The following is a 21,941-nucleotide window of genomic DNA, read 5'->3' as shown; positions in this document are numbered from 1 at the left end:
CCTCCAAGACACGCTTTGGCTGTCTACATGAGGGTTGGATACACAGTGAAGCTCAGTGGGGCTTGAATAGGCACAGTTCTGATCCGAGACACTCATGGGAGCTTCATTTGTTCATTCATTCCTCCAGCATTGGTCCTGCGGAGGACAGAGGTGAAAGGCTGTTCTCCATCCTCATGGCAAGGGAAGGAGGTTTCTCCCTAGGACTTTTGCCAGCCAACACTTTCAGGGCTTGACCTGAGGTCCAGATATGCCGGTGAGATGCCCACGTATCTGTGTGAGAAGCCCATCATGTGAGTCTGAGCCCCTTGCCCCATATGCTGTGCCCTAACCTGCCAGGTTCCTTGACTTGTCAGTGAATCTTTGGTGAGAGGGAGGCACCCAGCAACCAGCATGTGGACAGAAGTTGGACAGATGGACAGAAGATGACCGGGTGACATGACGATGCTTATCCACTTTGCATTCATTTTCAGACTCGGAGACCAGCTGCTGTCCATCCTGCCTGTGCGAGTGCGTGGGATGTGGTCTGGCCTGTGTCCTGACTGTGTGCTCCTTGGGGGGATGTGTGGGATCATGCTTGGAAGTGATGAGTGCTTGTGACAGTGCTGGGTCCCCACACACTCACTCCCTTGCTGAGATCACACCGTCTCATGATTTAGAGGATTCCTCTCGGTCACGTCCAAGGCCCAGGGTCTGCCCTGACCACACACATTCGTCAATCCCTGTCTCTATTTGGAGATCAGAAAGGTGTCTCAAGCTTGTTTTCTACAGACCTAGTCATCCGCTGTAGCTCTTGGAAGAAGCAGAAAAACATGATCAAGAATAGCTGTTCTCCGTGTCACCCCTGGCCTGCACGGTGCCACGTTGAGTGGCCTTGTCGTTGGCCCCGGGTCTTCCTGAACTTATCAGGGGGATTGGATGTGGCTTGCCACACCCTTCCCCTTACACATGTTGTTTTCATTCACAGACCCCACGCGCTCTCCATTCGTTGCCTCTCGTTCCTTGCTTGTCCACCTCCTCCAGCTATTTTCGATCTGCAGTGTCATCAGGCTTAAGCTGGTGGCTTTTCTCATCTCTGTCTCCTTCCCGTTTCCCTGGTGATGTCACACAGACTCATGACTGAAATATTCTCTATCAGTGAATCGACTGTCAAGGCCTCTCGTCACCCCGCAGCCTCCCCTGCCCTCTGCATACCTTTGTAAGTCAATGTCCTCCTGCGGATTACCACGAACACATCTTAAATTTCATCTGACTCCTGAAATATTTCCCCCAAACATGTTCCCTTGTCAACCTTACTATCCTCGTCTCAGCACAGGCCAATAAGTCTTGGAGTCATTGTCCCTCCCATCCTGTGATTCTATTGGCAAATGCTAACTTCCAGATGTGTCCAGATCCCAGCTACCTCACCTCGCCCATTCCTGCCACTCTGGTCCAAGCCGACCAGTCTCAGGGAATACTGAGCTCTCCTCCTGGGCCCCCTCATGCCTCTCTCCATGCTACAGTCAAGCATGTTAGATCAAATTCCCAATGCTCCAAACCCTCCAGTGGTTTCCCAGTACACTCTCAGCCACTGCCCTGGGACACCTCACTCAGGGGGTTTTGCCCTTCACCAACCTCTCCCTCCTCTCCTGACTCCTGCTCTCTCTGTTCAAACCACTATGGCCTCCTGCTTGTCCACCCAACAGGCATTTACTCATTGGCTGTTTTCTTTGCTGGGAAACGTTTTCCCTCCAATCCCCACATGGTTGGCTCTGATCACCCTTGCAGGTGGAGGTCCATAGGTCATCTTCTCATCTCTGCCAAGAGCTCCTGGCCCCTCTTCCCTGCTACCTGCATGCCTTAGCAGCTATCACCATCTGAGATCTTGTTCCTGGATTTACTGCTGTTGCCCACCTGCCCCGACTGTGGCCTGAGCTCCAGCTGGCAGCACTGTTAGGTTCTCTGCCCGGGCTCTCGCCTGGGCTTGGTAGCAAGGGGGCGCATGGTATGTATGCTGTCTGGTTGAATGAATGGATGTCATACAAAGGACAAAAGAGCACGTAGGAGCTGGGTCATCTGGTTTGACTGATATTCTTGGTAGAAGTATATAGGCTCTGGCAGCAATGACGTAGAAATTGGGAAGCTCCCTGAGGAGTTAGTCCAGTTGCTCTCCTTGGGCCTGGAGGTGGGCTGGTGGAGAAAGGTGGGGGATCCTCCACCTCCTCACCCCCCGAAGCCAGACGGGGGGGTTCCAGGAGATTGAAAAGGGGGTGAGGAGGGGACAGAGCGAGCAAGGGGCAACAGTGTGAACAAAAGACTTGATCCAGACTTTGGAGTCAGAGGCGCCGGGGCTGAGTCCTGGAGGCCTTGCCTCCCATCCTGAGCACAGCCGTGGACAGTGTGCAATGTGGAGCGTGACTGGGGGGGGGGGGAGGATTCTGCTCCGGGCACTTACAGGAAGTGGTGCTTCCTCTAAGGAACTCAGAAGCAGTGGATCAATGTAGCCAGGGTCAAGTTAGTCTGTGTTTGGCACTCACAGTCATTCCAAAGCAGACTCAGACACTGCTTCCACAGGCCTTGGGGACAGCTCTTGGCTTTTCCCAACCTCGGTTTCCACATAGGAAATGCGTGGTTATCCCTGCTTTACTGGGTGACAATGACTCCATGAGGACATGTCCATAGGTGGGGGTGGTGGTGACGCTGAGTGGCACCTGCTCCTGTCCTCCACACTCCCTCCCTTGTCCTCTGTGGCTTCTTTCTTATCCTCTGCTCATCCCATTCCCCCTTCTCACGGACACCCCTGCTTCCCAATGTAGTAGTTGGCCAAGGTGCTGGGACGTGGGACAGCCCAGCTGCCTCGTGCCCTGACTCGGCCTCGGGCGTGGGGGTAATCGGGGACCAGTCAAGCAGAACCCTCCTTGCTTCGGGATGAGCTGTCAGCATCAGCCCTTGACAAATCCAATGCCTTGTTTCGCCCCTTGGTTCTCAGCGCTCCAGCCATTGTTTAGGGGAGGGCAGGTGGCGGCAGCGGTGAGGCTGGAATGGGGAATTCTGGAGACTCTGAGCTGAAGGTTTCGCTGCTACCACAGTTTCTTTGCCCCATCATCAGTCAGTCTGGGTGTAACCCTGGCTATCTATGCTCTGAGCCCTGCCCCAGGGCCTCTGGGGCGGTTTAGTGCTGACGGCTGGCTCAGGCTGATGCCATCTGTGGACTGGAGAGGATGGGAGGAGGGAGGGGTTCCCTGGCCAGCCCGACCCTGTCCCGGCTGGCTGGGCACGGTCCGTTTCGGGAATCCTGGGCATTCTGTGGTTGGGTGTGTGTTGGGGCGGGGGAACGGGACAAGAGGGAAAGCCCAAGTGCTTGAGAAAACTTGGTAGGAAGCTGCTTGCGTCAGGGAGCTGCCCGTCTGCCTGGGGATGAGTTGGTGTTGGTGGGAGGCGTGCTGGCTGGGAGAGGAAGTTTCATGCTGAGACCTGTCTCCACGGGCAAGGAAGCAGGGGAGTCCCTTAGAGAAGGAGCCAGGGCGGGGAGGGCGGCCGAGACCACCCTGGCTGGGGGTCCGCACTCTCACCGGCTGACAAAAACTCATAGGGAGTTGGCCTGGCTTCTCCCAGGGTGGGGGCACAACGTCCCTCCCCTCTGGATTGCTCCCCCACCCCTGTCCTCCAGGAAGGCCGGGGATTTTCCTCTCACTGCCCACGCGGCTGTCAGCTGTCCAGGGCGAGAAGGCTGCTCCCGGTGGGCGTGCAGCTCAGCTGCTTTCCGTGAGCCGTTGCTGATGTTGCAAAGAGGTGCTGGTGGGTGGGTGCCTGGGAGCTGGACCAGTCCTCTTCCAGCCACCACATCTGGAGACTGCAGCTCCCCTGGCAGGGGTGGGGGGGGGAGGCACCTGATGGAGGTGGGGTTAAGGGATACACAGAATCCAACACCTCCCACCCTTACTCAGTGCTGCTGCAAGGAAGTTCTGCATTCATGCGGGTGGCTCTATCGTTCTCCTCAAAGTCCAGCGGTGGGGCCAAGGGGGAAGCGGGGCAAGACATAGAGAAGCGAAGTATTGCTTAACGGACTGGAGGGAGTTGAGGCATTGCTCTCCGCATGCCAGGCATCAGCCACTCTCAGGGACTGTCGTGATATGGGATAACCAGTCCCACCTGCACAGAAGTCAGCAGCCAGCCGTGGGACATTTGGGGTTTAAACCAGGGTTAAATCTGCTACAGGCCAATTCCCAAGCCCCACAGACTCTTAGAGCCAATTTGTGGGGCAAGGGTGACGGTGTAGGTACAGGGTGGAGAAAGGTTTGTGGCTGTCATCAGGTGTCATGGGAAAGACAGGGGGAGCCCCTGCTTTGTCCAAACAGCTAGGAGTCAAATTCTCTTCAGAGCGCCTCCATTCCTCACAGCCCCGCAGGAGGCCAGCAGGGCCACCGCCAGGGGGCGCGTTTGTCCCACGGGCTGCCTGGCTGCCTGCAGTGCCCTGGAGGTGGCAGGGGAGAGGGGAGAGGAGCTGTTGGGGGCATACTGGGTTTGGGGATGGGGGGTGTTGGGGTCCACTTCTGAGGGGCTCAGCCCTGTGAGCGTTACCCAGGGCCCCTGCTGCTGTGGGCAGTGAGTAACGCTTGGTGGATGGCTAGGAACACCTTGTCCCCCGAAACAGAGCTCCTGAGGGTGGGGATGGCTGGCACCCCAGAAGGGGAGAGTACCAGAGGGGTGACCGCCTCACAGGGAGCATGAAGGGGCATCGGCCTCCCATCCTCCTTTACCCCATCCCTCACATGAGTACTTTTGGGCCTTGGGTGTGATAGAGGTGGGTGGACCCTTCAGGAATCGTTGGTTCCGCAGCGCCTCCACAGTTTCCCCAGTTCTAAGTTGTCCAAGTCGGGAGCCTCTGTCCCCAGGGCCAAAACCAGAGTGAGGAGGTACCTGCACCTGCACCTGGGCCCCCTCTGCCCTGCCCTGCCCCTCCAGCGCGGGGATGTTTGTTGAGGGTCTGGGCATGTGCTGGGTGGGACAGCCTGGAAAGAGGCTCCTTCCCCACTGCCCTGCTTGTCTAGGGGAATAAGGTTCAGGGGCTGCTCCTCTGGGGGAGCTTTGGGAGATCTGACACTGAAGCGGGACCTGCAGCCCTCTGCCCCTTGCAGTCTTCTGTGCTGGTACCTGCACAGTTGTCATTGCGGCTGGAATTTCATGTTCCAGGTCTGGGGTGCTTATGTGGTGTGAATTTGAGCCAGAACTCTCCCCTCCTCCTTTATGGATTATTGATTTTCAAGGCCAAGTGAGAAAGAGATGGAGAATTAGTGTGAAAAAGAAAGAGATTCCATCTGTGGATGCACTCTCCAAATGGTTACAACAGCTAGGGCTGGACCAGGACAAAGCCAGGAGCCAAGCACCTCGTCTGAGTCCCCCTCGTGGGGGCAGGGGTCCAAGCACCTGAGCCATCCGCTGCTGCTTTCCCAGGAGCTTTAGCAGGGAGCTGGATCAGAAGTGGAGCAGCCCAGACTGGAAGCAGCATTCTGATGTGGGGTGCAGGCACTGCAGACAGAGGCTTTACCTGCTGTCACAACCCCAGCATCCTCGGCTTTCTGAACAACCTAACAAGGCTACCATTCCTATCAGCACCCAGTTTGCTCCTTTAAAATGCATGATTAGGCCTGGTACGACAACCTAGCAGATAAAGTTCTTGCCTTGAATGCTCCAGGATCCCATATGGGCGCCGGTTCTAATCCTGGCAGCCCCACTTCCCATCCAGCTCCCTGCTTGTGGCCTGGGAAAGCAGTCAAAGATGGCCCAAAGCCTTGGGACCCTACACCTGCATGGGAGACCTGAAAGAGTTCCTGGCTCCCGGCTTCGGATTGGCTCAGCACCAGGAATTGCAGCCACTTGGGGAGTGAATCATCGGGCGGAAGATCTTTTTTTTTTTTTTAATTATTTTTATCACAAAGTCAGATATACAGAGAGGAGAGACAGAGAGGAAGATCTTCCCTGACCCACTATCCGCCCCCCACTGGGCCACCATACCCCCCCCCCCCGCCCCACCATATCCTCCACTGGCCCCAACCCTCCCTACTGTCTCCAGGTTGAAGCATCCTTGTCTGCAGGAGTGTCCCCCACTCTCCGGCCTTCCCTCCCTGTGGCCTGCCTCCGTGACTCCCTGTGTGGTCCCGTGTCTGGCTTTCCTCTCTTCTTGTGTTTCTCCAGTGCCATGTGTGTGGTGGCAGGTATCTGTTCTCCACTCCTTTTTATAGCCGCACACTATCTCCCTGTATAGATATTCCAGTACATTTGGTAAATCCACTTTTTTTTTTTTTTAAATCTATTGATGGATATTTGGGTTGTTTGCACCTGTGGCTACTATGAAAAATGTTGCCATCAATTGGGCAGGAAAGTGTGGGTGTGTGCTTTTGTCTCCCCTGGAGAAGTACCTGAGCTTGACTATGTGCTGCCTGTAGATAAAACGTGATGGGCTCCTGACCAAGGCTCTTAGGTACCACACTGCTAATCTCCATCTGACAGGGGCTGGCCATCCCATAGTGAATCAGGCATCCCAGCCTCTGACCCATAGCAGCAGGTGCTTGAGAAATAGAAACTGAGTGAGTGAAAGAAGTACAGGGGGCTGGGTGCTGGACATGGTGGTTAAACCACGGCTTGGGATGCCTGCATCCCCCAATAAAGTACCCGGGTCCAAGTCTGCTTTGCTTTGGATCCTAGCTTCCTGTGTGCTCATGCGCACTGTGGAAGGCAGCATGTGATGGCCCAGGTCCCTGCTGCTCACATGGGGGACCCTGACCAAATTATGGCTCTTGACTTTGAGCCCTGGCTCCTGGCTTTAGCCACTCCTTCTGCCAGGGTCTTGGGGAGGGAGCCAGCAGATCAGAATGCTCTGTCCCTCCAATGCTTGAGTGGAAGTTTCGAATGTGAGGAGCTGGACTGTGTTGCCTGAGGATCTGCAGCAATGGGCTTCCTTGTAGTCTTTGTTCCTACACCTGCTTGTGGGAGGCGCTCCCTGTCCTTATTCCCAGAAGTCATCGGGGTTGCCCTTCCCGATGCTCTCCTGCCTCTCCTCTCCCTCACACCCCCTATGTGTGAGTCTGCTGTGAGGCTGAGAGTCCCCTGCGTGTTCATTTCTGTATCCTGAGCCCAGGTCATGGGGCAGGGCACAACACAAGTGCTCTGTGTGGGCTGTGGATGAGGAGAGCTACACCGTGGCTCTCAGGGGTCCATGTGGGTTGCAGGGAGACCCCCTCAGCGGTTTCAGGGATCAGTAAGGCAGCATGGAATTCAAATCTCATCTCCAGGTGTTTTTTTTTTTTTTAAGAAGTATTTATATATTTGAAAGGTAGAGTTACAGAGAGGGGAGAGAGAGAAATCTTCCATCCACTGCTTCATTTCCCAAATGCTCATAACAGCAAGGGCTGGGCCAGGCCAAGTCAGGAGCAGAGAACTTAATCCAAGTCTCTTAGTTGGGTGGCAGGGATTCAACTATTTGAGCCATCATTGTTGCTTCTGCAGGTGTGTCTTAGCAGGTGGCTGGATGGGAAATGGAGGTGGCCCTTGAACTCAAACACTCCCATCGGGGATTGCGAAAAGCCTCTGGTGCTCCAGATACCTGCCCCCGGCCTGTGCTCTCTGGCACGCAGGTGCTATAACAGCTAGGCAGTGTGTTGCAAAGATTCCGAGCATGGTCTGCATGCGGTCTTGTTTATCCCACAGGCCCCTTTAGATATCATACGATAGGTACCTTTTCTACCTTGTATCCCAGCCTTTGCTGCCATTCCCAAACCCCCTGGTCCCAAAGGCTGCGCATCGGTCACCCCTCAGCTTTGCTACAACCCAGACAGAGCAGGGTGAGTAATTCCATCCCACTTGTCTGTCAGCTGAGTCAGTTTATTGGGAAGAGAGAGAGAGAGAGAGAGAGGCCCAGAGATTGGGCCAGCAACCTCGAATCCCAGGGTGAGGGTGGGGGCCAGGGATGGAGCTCGGCAGGGGGTCGGGGCACCTGGGAGATGGGGTCAGCCCAGCACCTGTTCCTACTCCCTCTCCCAGCCCCAGGGCCAAAGCCCCCAAGTCTGCCTTCACATCAGATATTACAGCAAGAAGGGGCAGGAGCCACAGCCGTGTACCCAAGTGGGGTGCAGGTGGGGCCAGTGTCGGCTGTTGATGGTCAGTCTGTCCAGTCAGCACTCTGTGTCCCCCAAGCCCTTTGTTCCAGATGCATCCCAGCCATCGTGTGCTGACATGCATAACTTATTTCACCATTAGAGCTCAACACCCCTAAGCCAGGATGCCTACTGCTCAGTGGCCACTGCCACGTGTCTGGGGCTGAGATGATCTTGGCAGGCAACTTGACTTTGGAATTCAGCATGGGATCTGGGGGTGTGTCTTGTTGACATTGGGGACGGTGTGAGTTTGAGGTGTGTGAGAGCCAGAGCAAGGCAGGTGGGGAGCCTGGGGTGTAAAGGGACAGGAGGCCAGCTTCTGTGGGAACATCCAGAAGCAGAATGGACATGAGCCCTTGTTACTTGGAACCATTCTGCTGCCACATGAGAACTCCATGGGGGGTTGGAAGCGGGCATCCTTGGTCTCTGAACCCTACCCCTGTTCCCCCATTCCAGCTAAGAGAAATGGATCTTGAGTACAGGAAAGTGAGGTTTAGGGAGTGTGTTTCCCTTCGGCAGTGTTAACACTTGTGGCCGGAGCCCTGCCTGCTCCCACAACTCAGGAGCCCCTGGGGTTCGCAAGGGATGTAGAGGTCGCCAGTGCCCACCACGCTGCAGCCTCCGGTGCTCCTCAGCATGCTGGTGCCCCCTGTGCAGTAATCGGTCCTCAGCATGGGCGTGCTGACCACACACGGTTCGTACAGGATGGCACCCTTGGAGCTGCTCACGGCTGTGGGGCAGGAAGGGCTGTTCAGGGACACCTCTCCACTCTGCATGGTCCTAGGGGAGTCACCCTGAACAGTGCACTTCTACCACGCCTCCCCTACTGCCACGCCCCTCCAGGGGCATGCCCCTTCCTCAACCCTTCTGCTTGGTTCCTCCCTCCTTCCTGTTGGTCAAGTACAGCTCCTTGGGGGCTGCTGTGGTTTTTCTGTGGACTTGATCCTAGCTCAGGCTCTATGGTCCTGCCCATCAGGGCTGCCCAGTGGACATTAGGCAGAGCTGGTGTATGGGGAAGGGTCCCATGGGTTGATCAATAACCGCCCCCCGCTCCAATCAGTCCCCAGGGACCTGAGCGCATGACCCAACGACTTACAGATATTCACAGGTCCAATGCCTTCGCACAGCCTGGGGATGCAGGGAAAAGATGGACAAGGTGAGCGAGGGTATCCAGGACCACCCACTCTGCAGACGCATGCTGCCCCTCCCCTGCTCCAGCCTGCTGCAGTAGGGATCACATTGAGGAGGGAGCTCACGCACTGTGTTGCTTTGCACTTGCCACGGCTGCAGGATGAGCCATGCCTGTAGCTACTGCTGCTGCCACCACAAGGCTGGACAGATACAAACACCTGTGCTTGCCCTTGACCAGCGTCCCCGACCCCATACCCCCCAAGCCCAGCCTGGGAGCTCACCTGTGCTCCTCGCCCTCCAGCAGACGGCGGTAGGTGGCGATCTCAATGTCCAGGCCCAGCTTGGAGTTCATCACCTCCTGGTACTCCTTGAGCAGGCAGGCCATGTCCTGCTTGGCCTTCTGCAGGGCGCCCTCCAGCCCTGCCAGCTTGCTCTTGGCATCGCTCAGGGCTGCTTCACCCTGCTGCTCGGCCTCGGTGATGGCGCCCTCGAGCTTGCAACGCTGCAGGGAAGGCATGGGGAGCTGTCTGTGGGGCTGCAGGCAGGAGCTCCAATCCTGGTTCTCAGGATGGGGGGGACATGGGTGCAGCTCTGCTCTGGGCCAGGACCTGTTTTCTGTCTACAACAACTCCAGGGAGCCTGGGACTTTCCCCTTGAATACGAAGTCCTATCTACTAGAGGGCAAGTGCCTGTAGATTCTCACTAGCTTCGGTGAGCAGCCCGTGGCTGATGTTAACAACAACCCAGCGTCACTTTGAAGGTCAAGATCACAGAATTAGGGAGTCTTGAGGCAGAACACCTTTGTCTTTAAAATTTTTGTTTTCATCCACTTGCAAGGCAGAGTGGCACACACAGAGTCAGAGAGAGAGAGAGAAAGCTTTCTCCTGGTTCATTCCCCAAATGCCTGCAACAGCCAGGGCTGAACCAAGAGCTTAGAACGCCATCCACATCTCCCATGTGAGTGGCAGAGACATTTGGTCCATCATCTGCTGACCCCCAGGGTGCCCATCACAGGAAGCTGGATCAGAAGTAGCGTGCAATGGGATGTAGGATATAGGACTCCCACGCAGAGGCGTATCCCTCTGTGCCACAATGCTTGTCCCCGTATTTCATTTTTGACACCTAGCCTCGGCTGGGGATCCTGGCTGCTCTGTGGGTCAGCTCTTTCATGGGAAGGACTCATTTCCTGTTAAGTGAGGCAGCAGGTCTGTGTGCCTTCTTTCCAACCTGTCCGGGTGGAGCAGGCAGCCCTAGGCTGGGCTCTCACAGCCTCAGGGACCACTCCCCCGCCCGCCCCCATCCCTTGCCGCCCCTGTCCTCAACAGGGCTCTGCCCCTGACCTGTCTGGGTGGGCCAGGTAGCCTGAACTGGGCTCTTGCGGCCTCAGGGCTGCTCTCTCCCCCCACCCGGGGTCCTCACCTGGCCTTTGACATTCTCGGTTTCTTGCTGCAGCCGCTGGATCAGCTTGTTCATCTCCAGGATCTCGTTCCGGCGGTTGCGAAGGCTGTCGCAGTGGGTCCCAGCTGTGAGCCGCAGCTCCTCATACTGGGTGCGGGGGACAGAGAGGTCAGGACCCTGTCCCTGCCCTCTGATCACTCTGTTGACTAGGCCTCTTCTCAGGTGCGCTCCAACTCTTGTGCACCTGTTCCAGTCCCCAGCTCCATTCCAAAATCCAGTTGAGCTTGGAATCCGCAAGTGTGTGATTCCTTGTCCCCACCTCACGGGCTCCGCCCCCTGCCAGCTTTGCTGCTTAGGTTTTCCTGCAGACACCTTGCACCTGCTCCTTTGTTCTCTGCCCCCCAGAACCTGAGGTCTCCTGGGGTCATTCTCTTTTCCTGGTCCCTCTGGACCTTGAAGGGAGGCTTCTGTGATCAGTCTAGCTAGGCAGCCTCAGAGGCCATGGACTTGCATGAGCACACCCTCAGCCTTCTTATGGCTGGGGACGGGATCCTGAGGTCCTCGCCAGGGTAGGGCTTCTCCGACAGCTCAGTGAGTTCGGGGGTAACTCTGTGTTTTGCTCTCTCTGTTAGCTGCCTTCTTCCTTCCCACCCTGAGCAGCAGACAGGAACTGCAGCAGCTGTGCTGGGACGCAGGTGCAAACTCCAAGTGATACAAAGGAAAACTGGGAGGACTGGGGGTTCCTGATGGGGTGCACACGCCCTGCGTCATCCTGGCCAGTCTGTTTTGGGTACTTCAAGTTACCCAAACAATAGTCAGAACTGACTTTGTTTTAATTACTGTTTTGAAAATCCTTGTTCCTCCCCAGTACATGGGATGCTTGGCTAAAAGATTTCTCTTTGTGGTTCTGGCTTAGGAGACTGGGAAAAAGCTGGTGGTGTCCCTGTGAGTCCTATTCACTGTTGGGTAGCCTGGGACAGCCAGAGGTAGGGTGTGTTAGGGCAAAACCAAGCCAGCGATCCCCAGAACAAGGGAAGAGCATTGCTAGGGGCATTCCTTGGCCAGGGGTACCCTCTGCCTTACAGATGTCCTCAGTGCAACTCTGCAGGGGTGCCACCCCTTCGGCTGCATGACACGCAACACAACACAGAGGGCACCTCACTTGGCATGCCTAGGAGCCCTGGTCCCTCTGTCCAGGACTAGGTGGACAACAGCGACTCTGCCCTCTGTTGCTTCTGTCATCACATTCCTTTTACCTGCTACTCCCCCGACCCCCCACACTCCTGGCATTGCTGCCTGCCCTCTGGAATTTCAGGTGGGTGAGTCCCCGCTTCTGCACCATGGGGGACTGGTGTCTCCTTGTTCTTGGCATCCGACTGCCCTTTCCTTAATGTCCACTGATGTAAAGCCACTCTGCTGCCATAAGCTTAACCCTGATGAGCCTGCTCCATGGCATGGGGCCCTGCCCAGGCTACCCCCGTCCTGTGTGTCTTGTTTTACTGTTGCAAGCCCCTTGCAAGGTGAAAGGGACTCAATGGAGGGGCTTTGCAACTGCTCTACTCCCCGCTGTCTCCACACCTCTGGGATCATGCACAGCCCACGTTGGATGCCCAGCAAGCATCCTGAATATGTGACAGTGGGTGGCCACCTGGGCAGGGGCAGCTGAGATGATGGATGCCAGCCCGAGTTGCCCTCAGGGGCTCCCTCTGACCTCCCAGCAAGCTAATTATCCAGTCTGGGGCTGCCTTAATCACTGCTTCTGTCCCTCTGCTAGTTATTGCCATGCAGCCAGCCTCCTCCCACGCGGTCCTCTCTGCCCCAGCTCAGCTGGTGTTTACTGACGCTGGGTGGAGGGGCTCTTCCGGTGCCTCTGCAGGTAAACAAGGTTGTGCTCCTGATGACAGGCCCTGGCTGTCTGTGTGTGTGCATGTGTGTGCGTGCATGTGTGTGGGTACCTGGGAGAGGCATTGGCCCTGGTGGGGTTCCCTGGCTCTGTGGTGTGGCCCTCATTAGCTCCATACCCACTTCCATCTCTGCTTCTCCTTCCTTCCCTCTTCCCTCGGTGCCACCTGCCCCACTGCACCCCAGCCCCAGCCTGGCCCTAGGGCCTCACCCGGGACTGGTACCAGGCCTCAGCTTCAGCTTTGCTGCGGCTGACAATGTCGTCGTACTGGGCCTTGATCTCAGCGATGATGCTGTCCACGTCCAGGTCCCGGCTGTTGTCCATCTTGACGATGACCGAGGTCTCAGAGATCTGAGACTGCAGCAGGAGGATCTCCTAGGGGAGGGGCCAGGGTGAGAAGATGGGACATCTCTGAGGAAGGGGAGACTGGGACTCCGCTGTGGCTGTTCTGAGCCATCCTCTGTTGATTCAGGACCTTGGGGTGAGGCTTTCCTGGGGTGGGAGGCGTCCCCTGAAAGCCTGTGGCCAGTGGACATCTGGAAGTCTCATTCAGATCTCTGCACCTGCTTGTGCCAGGTGGATGCTTCCCTGGGCACTGCCCCCTTGCACAGCCCCGCCCGAGCCTGGGGCACACAGGCATGTAGCAGGTACCTCTTCGTACAGGTCTTTGAGGAAGCTGATTTCTTGCACGAGTGCCTCCATGTTGGTCTCCAGGTCAGCCTTCACCAGGAAGGCTGTATCCACCTCCTGTAGCCGGGCAATGACAGGACTGTGTCATGGGTGGGGGCTGGACTGGGGCTGCACCCTCCCCCGGCCAGGCAGGTGGACAGCAGAATCAAGGGGGAGAGTGGGGGCAGACAGGGTTGGGCACCCTCTCCTCACTCAACCTGAGTGAAACTGAAGGGGTGTTGAGGCTGGGCTGGGAGGGAGGGTCTGCAGGGAGCAGAGGTGGAAAGGGGCCTTGAGGCAGCTTCTTAGGGCTTAGGAGGAGGAGGAGGAAGGCCTAAAAGACTTGGGTGCCTGCTCTAGGGGAAACTGTGCACTTGCCTTCCCACTGTGGGCAGGGTATGAGTCAAGGTTTCTGTCCTGGTTTTGAGCTGGCATCAGCTACATCACCGGTTGTGTGGGCAGGGGGTAGGCATGGCCCTTATCTAGCCTTGACCCTGCACGGGCAGGGGAGATGGAGGGGCCAGGCCAGTACTGGGACCCTTGCAAGGGGACACAGGAAATTGGTCTTCATCTTTCAGGGAAGGGGGGGAGGGTAGTGGGATGGGCATGGAAGTCCAAGTCGCTGGAGAACCTTTTGGGGGTGGGGGTGAGTGGTCCCCCAGGCTGGGTGATAGCCCTCACCTTCTTCAAGGCGACAAACTCATTCTCAGCACAGGGTCGCAGCGAAAGCTCCTCTTCGTACCTGATGGGGAGGCAGCGAGAGTGTCTCAGCGGGCCTGGCCGCCTGTTCCCGAGGAGGTGTACCAGGGCTTCCCAGCCCTGCCCTTGGGCACCTCTACCACCACCGGTGGCTCAGGACACGGAGTTATTCCCATGGCTTCTCTTGTCCCTTTCAAGAGCCTATCCTGGGATGAGTCAGCCTCTGGATAGTCCTCCTTAAGGCTAACTACATCCTGACCTGCTTTTGGAGCACGCCCACTCTACCAGGCTGCCTGCCAGGGCAAGCGGGGCCAGGACAGGAAAGCTGCCTGCAGTTGAAGCCTGACCTCTGCCTTAGGTGCCAATGCAGCAGTAGCAATTACCGTCCCCTCCCCCTCCCACCTTTCCCAGAGTCAACTTGCTGTTCCCTCCGTGTCCTCAGAGGTTTCCCAAGGCACAGGGACTCTGAGTTGGGGGTTCAGCTTGGCCTGTATGACTCAGAGCGACACCAGCTGCTTCCTCTCATCCTTCTCCTCATCTCCTCTCTCTCTCTCTCTCTCTCTCTCTCTCTCTCTCTCTCTCTCTCTCTCTCTCTCTCTCGCTTATCCGGTACAGCCGCTGTGCCTACACTGGCCTGGTGATGAGTCCTGGTTCTGCCCTGTGTTAGTGGGGAGTCCCTTGTCGGCTAAGTGATGCGGACTCCCTGGACTTCGTCTTCCATGGGACAAGTAGAAACATTTCCCCATCCTATCCCTGCTTGACTGTGTCACTGCACTGAGGGTGTTGCTTGCCACCATACACTCAGACAGCGCCTGGCCCTAGCTGTGTGTACCATCACTGTGAAAGCCCCAGCCTGCCTTTACCCACCAGCCTCTCTGTTACCAACTATGTCTCTAAACTTTTTTTTTATTAAATTTATTCATTAATTACATTTTGTTGTAATTACATAGAATCTGGGATTCTCTCCCCACCCTCCCCCCATGGTGGGTTCCTCCACTTTGTTGCATAACCATATACGTCTCTAAACTTGCCTTCCTACCGACTCTGCAAGACAGGTGCTACTCCTGCTCAAGGGGTGCCCCGCACCCTGCACCCCAGTCTTACCATATCTGCTAGACTTGTCTACTGCCTGGGGATGCTCTCCTGTTACCTGCTCCTGTCCCTTCTCTCCGGGGCCCTAAGCCATTGGAATGAAAGCCATCTGTCATGGCTCCGACCCAATGGTGCCTCATCTGGGAAGCCTTCCTGGGCTTCTCACCCTGCTGCCCTGGACCCCATTGGAGAGGTCACATGTCTGCTTGGTGATCTGTGCCTCCTGGACGGGGGCACAGCTGGGGCACCTAGAGGGAAGGAGCCAGCCTCTTCCCAAGCTGCATCCTCCTGTAGCCCCATGTAGCCTCAGGCACTGGAAGGATCCCATTCCACAGACTCACATCCCTCATGACCTGTTACTCCGCGTCTCCCTTTAGTCTGCCCATCATCATGCAACCTCCCCAGTCCGTCACACACACACACACAACACACACACACACACGCACAGGGCCTCAGCCCAGGACGGAGTCCCTCTGGCCCTGAATTCATGACCCATGAGGTCGTGGATCTGGGCTTTGGCTTCTCACAAGCACACTGGTAAGCTCTCCCACTGGCACCTGCTTAGCAACACCTGCTTAAATGGTGGCGGGATGGAGAACAGGCTGTCTCTGCAGCCCTGGGAGGGGAGGAGCCAACCCAGGAGGGGAGGGGATGTTGGAAGCCAGGAATCAGGAGTGAAAGTGTGGGGTGTGGGGTGCAGGCAGAAGCTGAGATGGGGCTGGGCAGGGAGAAGGGCGTGGCAGGAGCACAGCTCAGAGTGGAAGAGGTTCTGGAGGCAGGTAAAAGTGCCCCAGATTCGGCACGGGGAACCATGGAAGAGAAAGTGGAATGGGAAGTAGGTTGGGAGTCGAGGTCCAGAGCTCTCGGAGTGGCCAGGAGAACTTGCTTCAATGAGGACTTCCTTCAGGCATCCGCCCTGAAACCCCAGTTTCAACATCCCCACTTTACAGGTGGGGGAAGCTGAGCCCCCCCACATCCCCCCCCCCCCCGTGGCCCAACGTGATGCTAGCTCACTTCTTCTTGTAGCCCTCCAGTGTGTCCTGCAGGCTGCGCAGCTCTGACTCGAGCTGCACGCGGTCTCCGGACACGCAGTCGAGCTGCTTGCGCAGGCTCCCAATGTAGGCCTCGAAGATGGGCTCGATGTTGTTCTGGCAGGAGCGCTGTTGCTGCATGAAGTTCCACTTGGTCTCCAGCAGCTTGTTCTTCTGCTCCAGGAACCGAACCTACAGCCGGGGAGTGGAGTGTCACCTTGAGGGCCATGCCGTGGGTGTCTCACAGCATGGGCATTGCCAAGGAAAGTGCTAGAACTCCCAGGAGATTAGAGTCTGCATAGTCTGACAACCCCCTCCACCCCCTGAGGCTGGGCTCTTGCCGGGCCCCGTGTTGGAAATGCACTCCGCACACCCAGCAGCCCAGGGCCATGCCAGGCACAGGGTTAAGGATTTTGTCCTGGATTTCTGCTCTTGTCCCCTGCTCTGCTGTGCCCTGCATGGCTGTGTTCAGGTTACAGTGATGTGGGCCCATGTGCTCCCTCTGTCTGTGCTTTGGAAATGGTGGTCAGGGACAGCAGGGTGGTGTTGTTCCTGGCCACCTAGCTAGTCCCTGGCAAAGAGAGGCATGGTCTTGGGTCCTTGCCTAGCATTTTCTCCAGGGTGCACCTGTCCCTGTGGAAGACTGCCCACTGCCCACTGGGGCCTAGCACAGCAGGGAAACAGGTCCGGATGGCTGGCAGATGTGTGCAGCCAGAATGAACAAAGCCTAGTGAGTAGTAAAAATGCCTGTGTTTCCTACCAGAAAACTCGGTTCTGTTTCCTGACTCCAGCTTCCTGCTAACAGACTTGGAGACAGCAGCGATGGCTCGAGCAATTGAGCCCTTATCATCTGCCCAGGGATACCTTACTGGAGCCTCCCTGCTCTGGTCCCGGCCCAGCCCTGGCTGTTGCTGGCATGTGGAGAGTGAACAACCAGTAGATGGGGAGGTCTGTCTGCCTCTTTAGCTTTTTCAGAGAGTGGCCCTGTCTGGAATATAAAATACGGAAAGGAGGAGGGAGGCTCTGAGGGACTCAACGGGCTACTTGCTGAAGCACCTTAGGCTAGGAGGTGAGTGGGTGCCTGGCGCAGAAGTTCAGGGGAATGGGAGTGGAGATAACAGCAGGGGCCAGGTCTTCAGAATGCTTGGCCTTAAAGCTTGGGGTCACCAAAAGCCCCCGCCCAGCCCTTGGCATGGATCCTGGCCCTGCAGCCTCCCCAGGGTGTATGTGTGTGTAGGAGGGTTAGGGTAGGCACAGCTGTGGGCTCTGCAACCGACATCTGGAAGGCTTTGGGGATGGCCAAGAGTGCCCCCAGTAATGGCAAATTCTGGGGTCGGAGTGCCCATCTCGGCCTTCAGGGCTCAAGGGTTGACCTAGTTCGGTCACTCTGAAGGCCCTGGCTGTTGTGTTATCACAGCCTGCCCAGGATGGGTATGTCCCTGCCTTCTGGATGGCGGGGAGAGTTCCTCTTATGCAGTCTGACCATCCACAGCCTTGGTGATGTGGTCAGACAGGAGAGAGGATACACATTTGAAACAGGACTGGGAATAGAGGTGTGTGTTGCTGGGTCTGTCTTAAGCAGCTTTTGTCCGTCTCTCTCTGGGACCTCCTCTGGGGAGCCCATCCCCTGCTTGCACCCCTGGGGGCCCCTCACCTTGTTGATGAAGGATGCAAAGCGGTTGTTGAGGCATTTGATCTGCTCCTTCTCATCGCGCTTCACCTTCTGTACGCTCGGGTCGATTTCCAGCGCCAGTGGCACCAGCAAGCTCTCGTTGACGGTGACGGGGGCGATGCAGGCAGAGGACCCGCAGGGGGCCCCTGCTCGATAGCCAAAGGCGGGCAGGCCGCACCTGGAGGCCACCCGGGGCCTCCCGAAGCCCACGTTGCACAGGCTCCGTGAGCCGAGGCAGCCCAGGGCGCGCAGACCCCCGGTGCCCCCCGTGCCTCCGAGTCGGCACGAACTGCTGCTCACTGCATAGTGGGTGACCGTCCGGGGCATGATGGCTGAACAGGAGCTGAAACTTCGGCTGCTGCATCTGGAGCCTGCCTGCATGGGACGGCAAGACATGGTGGAGGCAGAGGCAGGACCCTGGAGAGGGAGCGCAGGGACAGAGACAATGGAGATGCAGCCTGGCTCCTTCCCTTTTTATCTGGGAGGGGAGAGGAGGGCTGAGTTGGGTCAAACCCTAAATCACCATTAAATAAAGTTTATGAGCTTGGGACATGGGCAGCCACCAAGAAGCAAGGTGGGTAATTAGGGTAGCGTGGAGCGGAGCTTGGAGGAGCAGCCCAGGGGGACCTGGGGAGTGGGGTAACCAGATTGGGGTATGTGGGACGCCCAGTGGCTCCACCTTGAGGAAAGGGAGAGTAGGGCTTCCAGAGATATCCCAAGAGGGGAGGGAGGGCCACGGGTTACAGCCCCCTGGGCTTGCCAGGGCATGGGGTGCAAATTAAATGTGCTTAAGGCTGCTCTATTTCCCCAGGGCTGTCTGAGCAGCTCCCAGGGATGGAAGCTTCTTATGGCACGCAGGTCCTTGACCCACCTCAGGTCAGCGAGGAGGGGGTGGGGGATGAGAGTGGACATGTGCCAGGCACAGATGCTGTTGGCCCAGGCCCCTCAGCCCCTGGCATGGGCCGGGCTTGCAAGCAGAGTCCTTATCTGCAAAACAGGACAAGGGAGGATACTGTGCGTGCTTATGCCTGGTGCTCCGTGCCCCCCTTCCTTCCCCTGCGTCCCTGAAGCAGCAGGTGTGTACTGTGACCCCAGGGACACCCCTGGGGACAGAGACTGCCCTCAGAAATGATTCTGGTGGCCAGGGAGTCTGACTTTCTCACCAGCACCAGGTCCTGCACACAGACCCCATTGGAGATGACGGAAGCCCCCTCCTACTCCTCCTCTTCAGTTCCACAGGGGAAGGGTTTGTTAAGTTTGACTTCACTGCCCCTTTTGCACTGATACTGGTTTCCTAGGACAGAATGAAGCCATTTGTCGTTAAGAGTGATGATGTCCATCAGGTGCTCTCTGTGGACAGCTAAGGGCACTGAGGAGTAGGGAGTTTAGGAGCTGGGGTGGTGAGTCATGCACTTGCGGGGGCGGACCTGGCATTCCACCCTGATCCTTGCACATCACTGTGCCATGCTGCTCTGCAGGGAGAAGCCTGTGACAGGAATCAGGCACCTGCTGTCCACTGTGCTTCATGTCGTGGCTGGCCGCCGGCTCCTGGAGGGTCCCATTCCAGATGTGCTTGTGCCTCCATCATTCTCAGTCTAGCTGCGACATTCTACACTGCCCCTTATGCTTCTAGCTTTGACCTTGGGACCAGGAGCAGCGGGAGAGGGTATGGGTACAGTGGGGATCTCTGCGTGACAATGGGGACAGAGGTCGAGATAGGGGGTCCTTTTGGCTGGTTGTTGTGGGGGGGGGAAGAGGCTGCTCATTCTACTGGGAATGCTTGGCACAGAGGCTGGTGTGGGAAACTGGGTTAACGGGGAGGGTGATACTGAGACATCCAAACAGATGGCAAATTGCTGCTGCGAGCAAAAGTGACATTGGGGTAGACCTTTGAGACTGACGTGCCCTGGGGCCACATGGATGCAGTGGAGCACCTCTAACTGTGCCTAGGCCAGAGGATAGGCTCAGTGGGGTCCAAGGACTCCAGTCAGAGAGCAGAGGAAGCATGGTTTATAAGCCTTGCTGTGGGCTCCATGCACCCACCTGCAGAGCCTACCTGTGCAGGGCCACCCAGAGTGTGAGACGGGCCACAGGCTCAGACATGACCTGAATGGTTTTATTGCCATGGCAGCAGGAAGCAAGCCAGTGTCTGACAGCAGGCAGTCTGCAAGGGGTTGACTTGTAAGCCAGCAGCTAGCCATCTGTCCATCTTTGCGTGAGTCAATGGTGGACAAGGCAATCTCAGCTTGCCCTTTGCACCTTGAGCTTGTGCCAGGTGTTGGAGCAGAGGGTGGCTTACAGATATCTTCAGAAAAAAATGGGGAAACTAGTCAGACTTGAGAAAGACCCCCTCTGTGCCTGCCCTGCCACCCTTGATTCTCGTTGTCCTGCCTCTGCTTTTTGGGGGGGAACACTGTGACCCTCAGGACAGGGACAAAATCCCCACCTCCCTGCACTGCACCCTGTGGCGGGTGCCTTTCTCCTCCCAGCCTGCACTCTCAGAGCCTTCCTGGTGGGTTGGGAGTTTGGCCTGCAGTTCAGGAAGTTTTGCAGGGTTTGGCACATGGACTGGATGGGGGTGCATCTGTGTGGGGCAGAGGACTGGATAAGATGACCTGAAAGTTCACAGGGCCCCCGCTTCCTGCTGTCTGGGCCTCTTCCTGCTAACTGTTTTTTTTTTGTTTTTAAGATTTATTTATTTTTATTGGAAAGGCAGATGTACAGAGAGGAGGAGAGACAGAGAGGAAGATTTTCTGTCCGATGATTTACTCCCCAAGTGACCGCAGCGGCCAGTGCTGCGCCAATCTAAATCCAGGAGCCAGGAACTTCCTTCCGGGTCTCCCACACGGGTGCAGGGTCCCAATGCTCTGGGCCATCCTCGACTGCTTTCCCAGGCCACAAGCAGGGAGCTGGATGGGAAGTGGAGCTGCTGGGTTCAGAACCGGTGCCCATATGGGATCCTGGCACGTTCAAGGCGAGAACTTTAACCATTACACTATCGTGCCGGGCCCCCTGCTAACTGGTTTTGCACGTGGCGTGTCAGCAGAGCATCAGGCTGTGTAGGTTCGGAAGCCTGGGGGCCTATGGTTAGCAGCTGAGGCTGATAGGCTCCTCTTGGTGGATGTCTCAGAGCTGTGCACCTGCTGGAGCTGCTGCTGCCATAGCTGTAGGCGCTCCCACCTGTGGATCGGTGCCTCCCCCACCCCCAACATACACTGGCTGCAGCTTGCATGACTGCTCTTCCCCACTGTTCATCCTCCGGCCTGCGCCCCCTGCTCCCCACTGGCCCCTGTGAGAGCCTCAGGGAACGCAGCAGGACACTGTCCCCATCTCACATGCTCAGGCTGAGCACCTGTTGCAGGGGATGGTGGCTTCAAGGGCCCTCCTCGGCTGTGGCCACACTCACTGATGTCAACAGAGGCTGCCATCACTACGATGTACCCTCATTTCTCCAGGAAAACTAGAGGAGCAACGAGATCAGGGGGTGCCCTCAAGGTTATGCCTTTTGGAACCCAGGGTGTTGAGCTCCTGGGCTCTGTGCTGGGAAGCCCTTTCTTGGACTGACCCTGAGGGCCCCAGGGGACTCACCTGCATGGGCCACCTCCTCGGTTTGCACACCAAGAGACAGTTACTGAGGTTTTGCTCCTGTGTCTCCAGCCACAGGGAACTGTCCCCATCAGATGCATGGTGGCTGCTGCTGTGCCTGCCTCTTTCTACCCATTTTAGGGTTCCAGGCTCTTTCCTGCAGCCCCCTGGTTAGGTGGGGTTCCCATGGCAGCACTCAGTGCTCCGGTGAGGCCCTTTAAGACCCCAAGTTTCTTTTAACTCCTTCATCTGGCCAAGGCACTCTGGATGCTCCTCTCTTCTTGGCCTCCCTCCTGTGAACTGAGGCTGGGTCACCTCAGGGATGTCCAGTTAATTTGCTACATTTTACATCGGGCCTTGATGTTGAACCTGTCTCATTTGGGAGGTTGCACTGGTACTGAGTTCCTCATGGAAACCACTGAGGCCCCAGGTGGGTATCTAGCCTACAGGCCCAGGGTAGTCCAGTCCTGCAGTGGGAGGACCCAGGGCCACTCCTGTGGGCAGGCATACTCGCTGTGCTGACCCTGAGGCCGAGGACTGTCCCATTGCCCTCCACACAGAGGACATCACTGAAGGTCATTCTAATCCTTCCTTAGTGACATGGAGGGTCCCCCTAAGTGGCATTGAACTCC

At 56.9% G+C, this 21,941-nt stretch overlaps 1 protein-coding gene across 1 annotated transcript; it reads right to left on the bottom strand.

Moving 5' to 3' along the window:
* Window positions 1-8,650: 8,650 nt before the first annotated feature.
* On the bottom strand, window positions 8,651-18,120 carry KRT82 (keratin 82). The gene is made up of 9 exons (XM_004583299.2): window positions 17,707-18,120; window positions 16,036-16,244; window positions 13,912-13,972; window positions 13,213-13,308; window positions 12,772-12,936; window positions 10,680-10,805; window positions 9,542-9,762; window positions 9,226-9,257; window positions 8,651-8,859 (listed from the first exon to the last, which is right to left on the bottom strand). The coding sequence occupies exons 1-9, from the start codon at window positions 18,118-18,120 to the stop codon at window positions 8,651-8,653; spliced, it is 1,533 nt and encodes a 510-aa protein (XP_004583356.2).
* Window positions 18,121-21,941: the final 3,821 nt, after the last annotated feature.

Source organism: Ochotona princeps, chromosome 15 (assembly GCF_030435755.1).
Source record: "Ochotona princeps isolate mOchPri1 chromosome 15, mOchPri1.hap1, whole genome shotgun sequence".
NCBI classification, from domain to species: domain Eukaryota; kingdom Metazoa; phylum Chordata; class Mammalia; order Lagomorpha; family Ochotonidae; genus Ochotona; species Ochotona princeps.
This window is presented reverse-complemented; position numbering and strand designations above follow the sequence as displayed.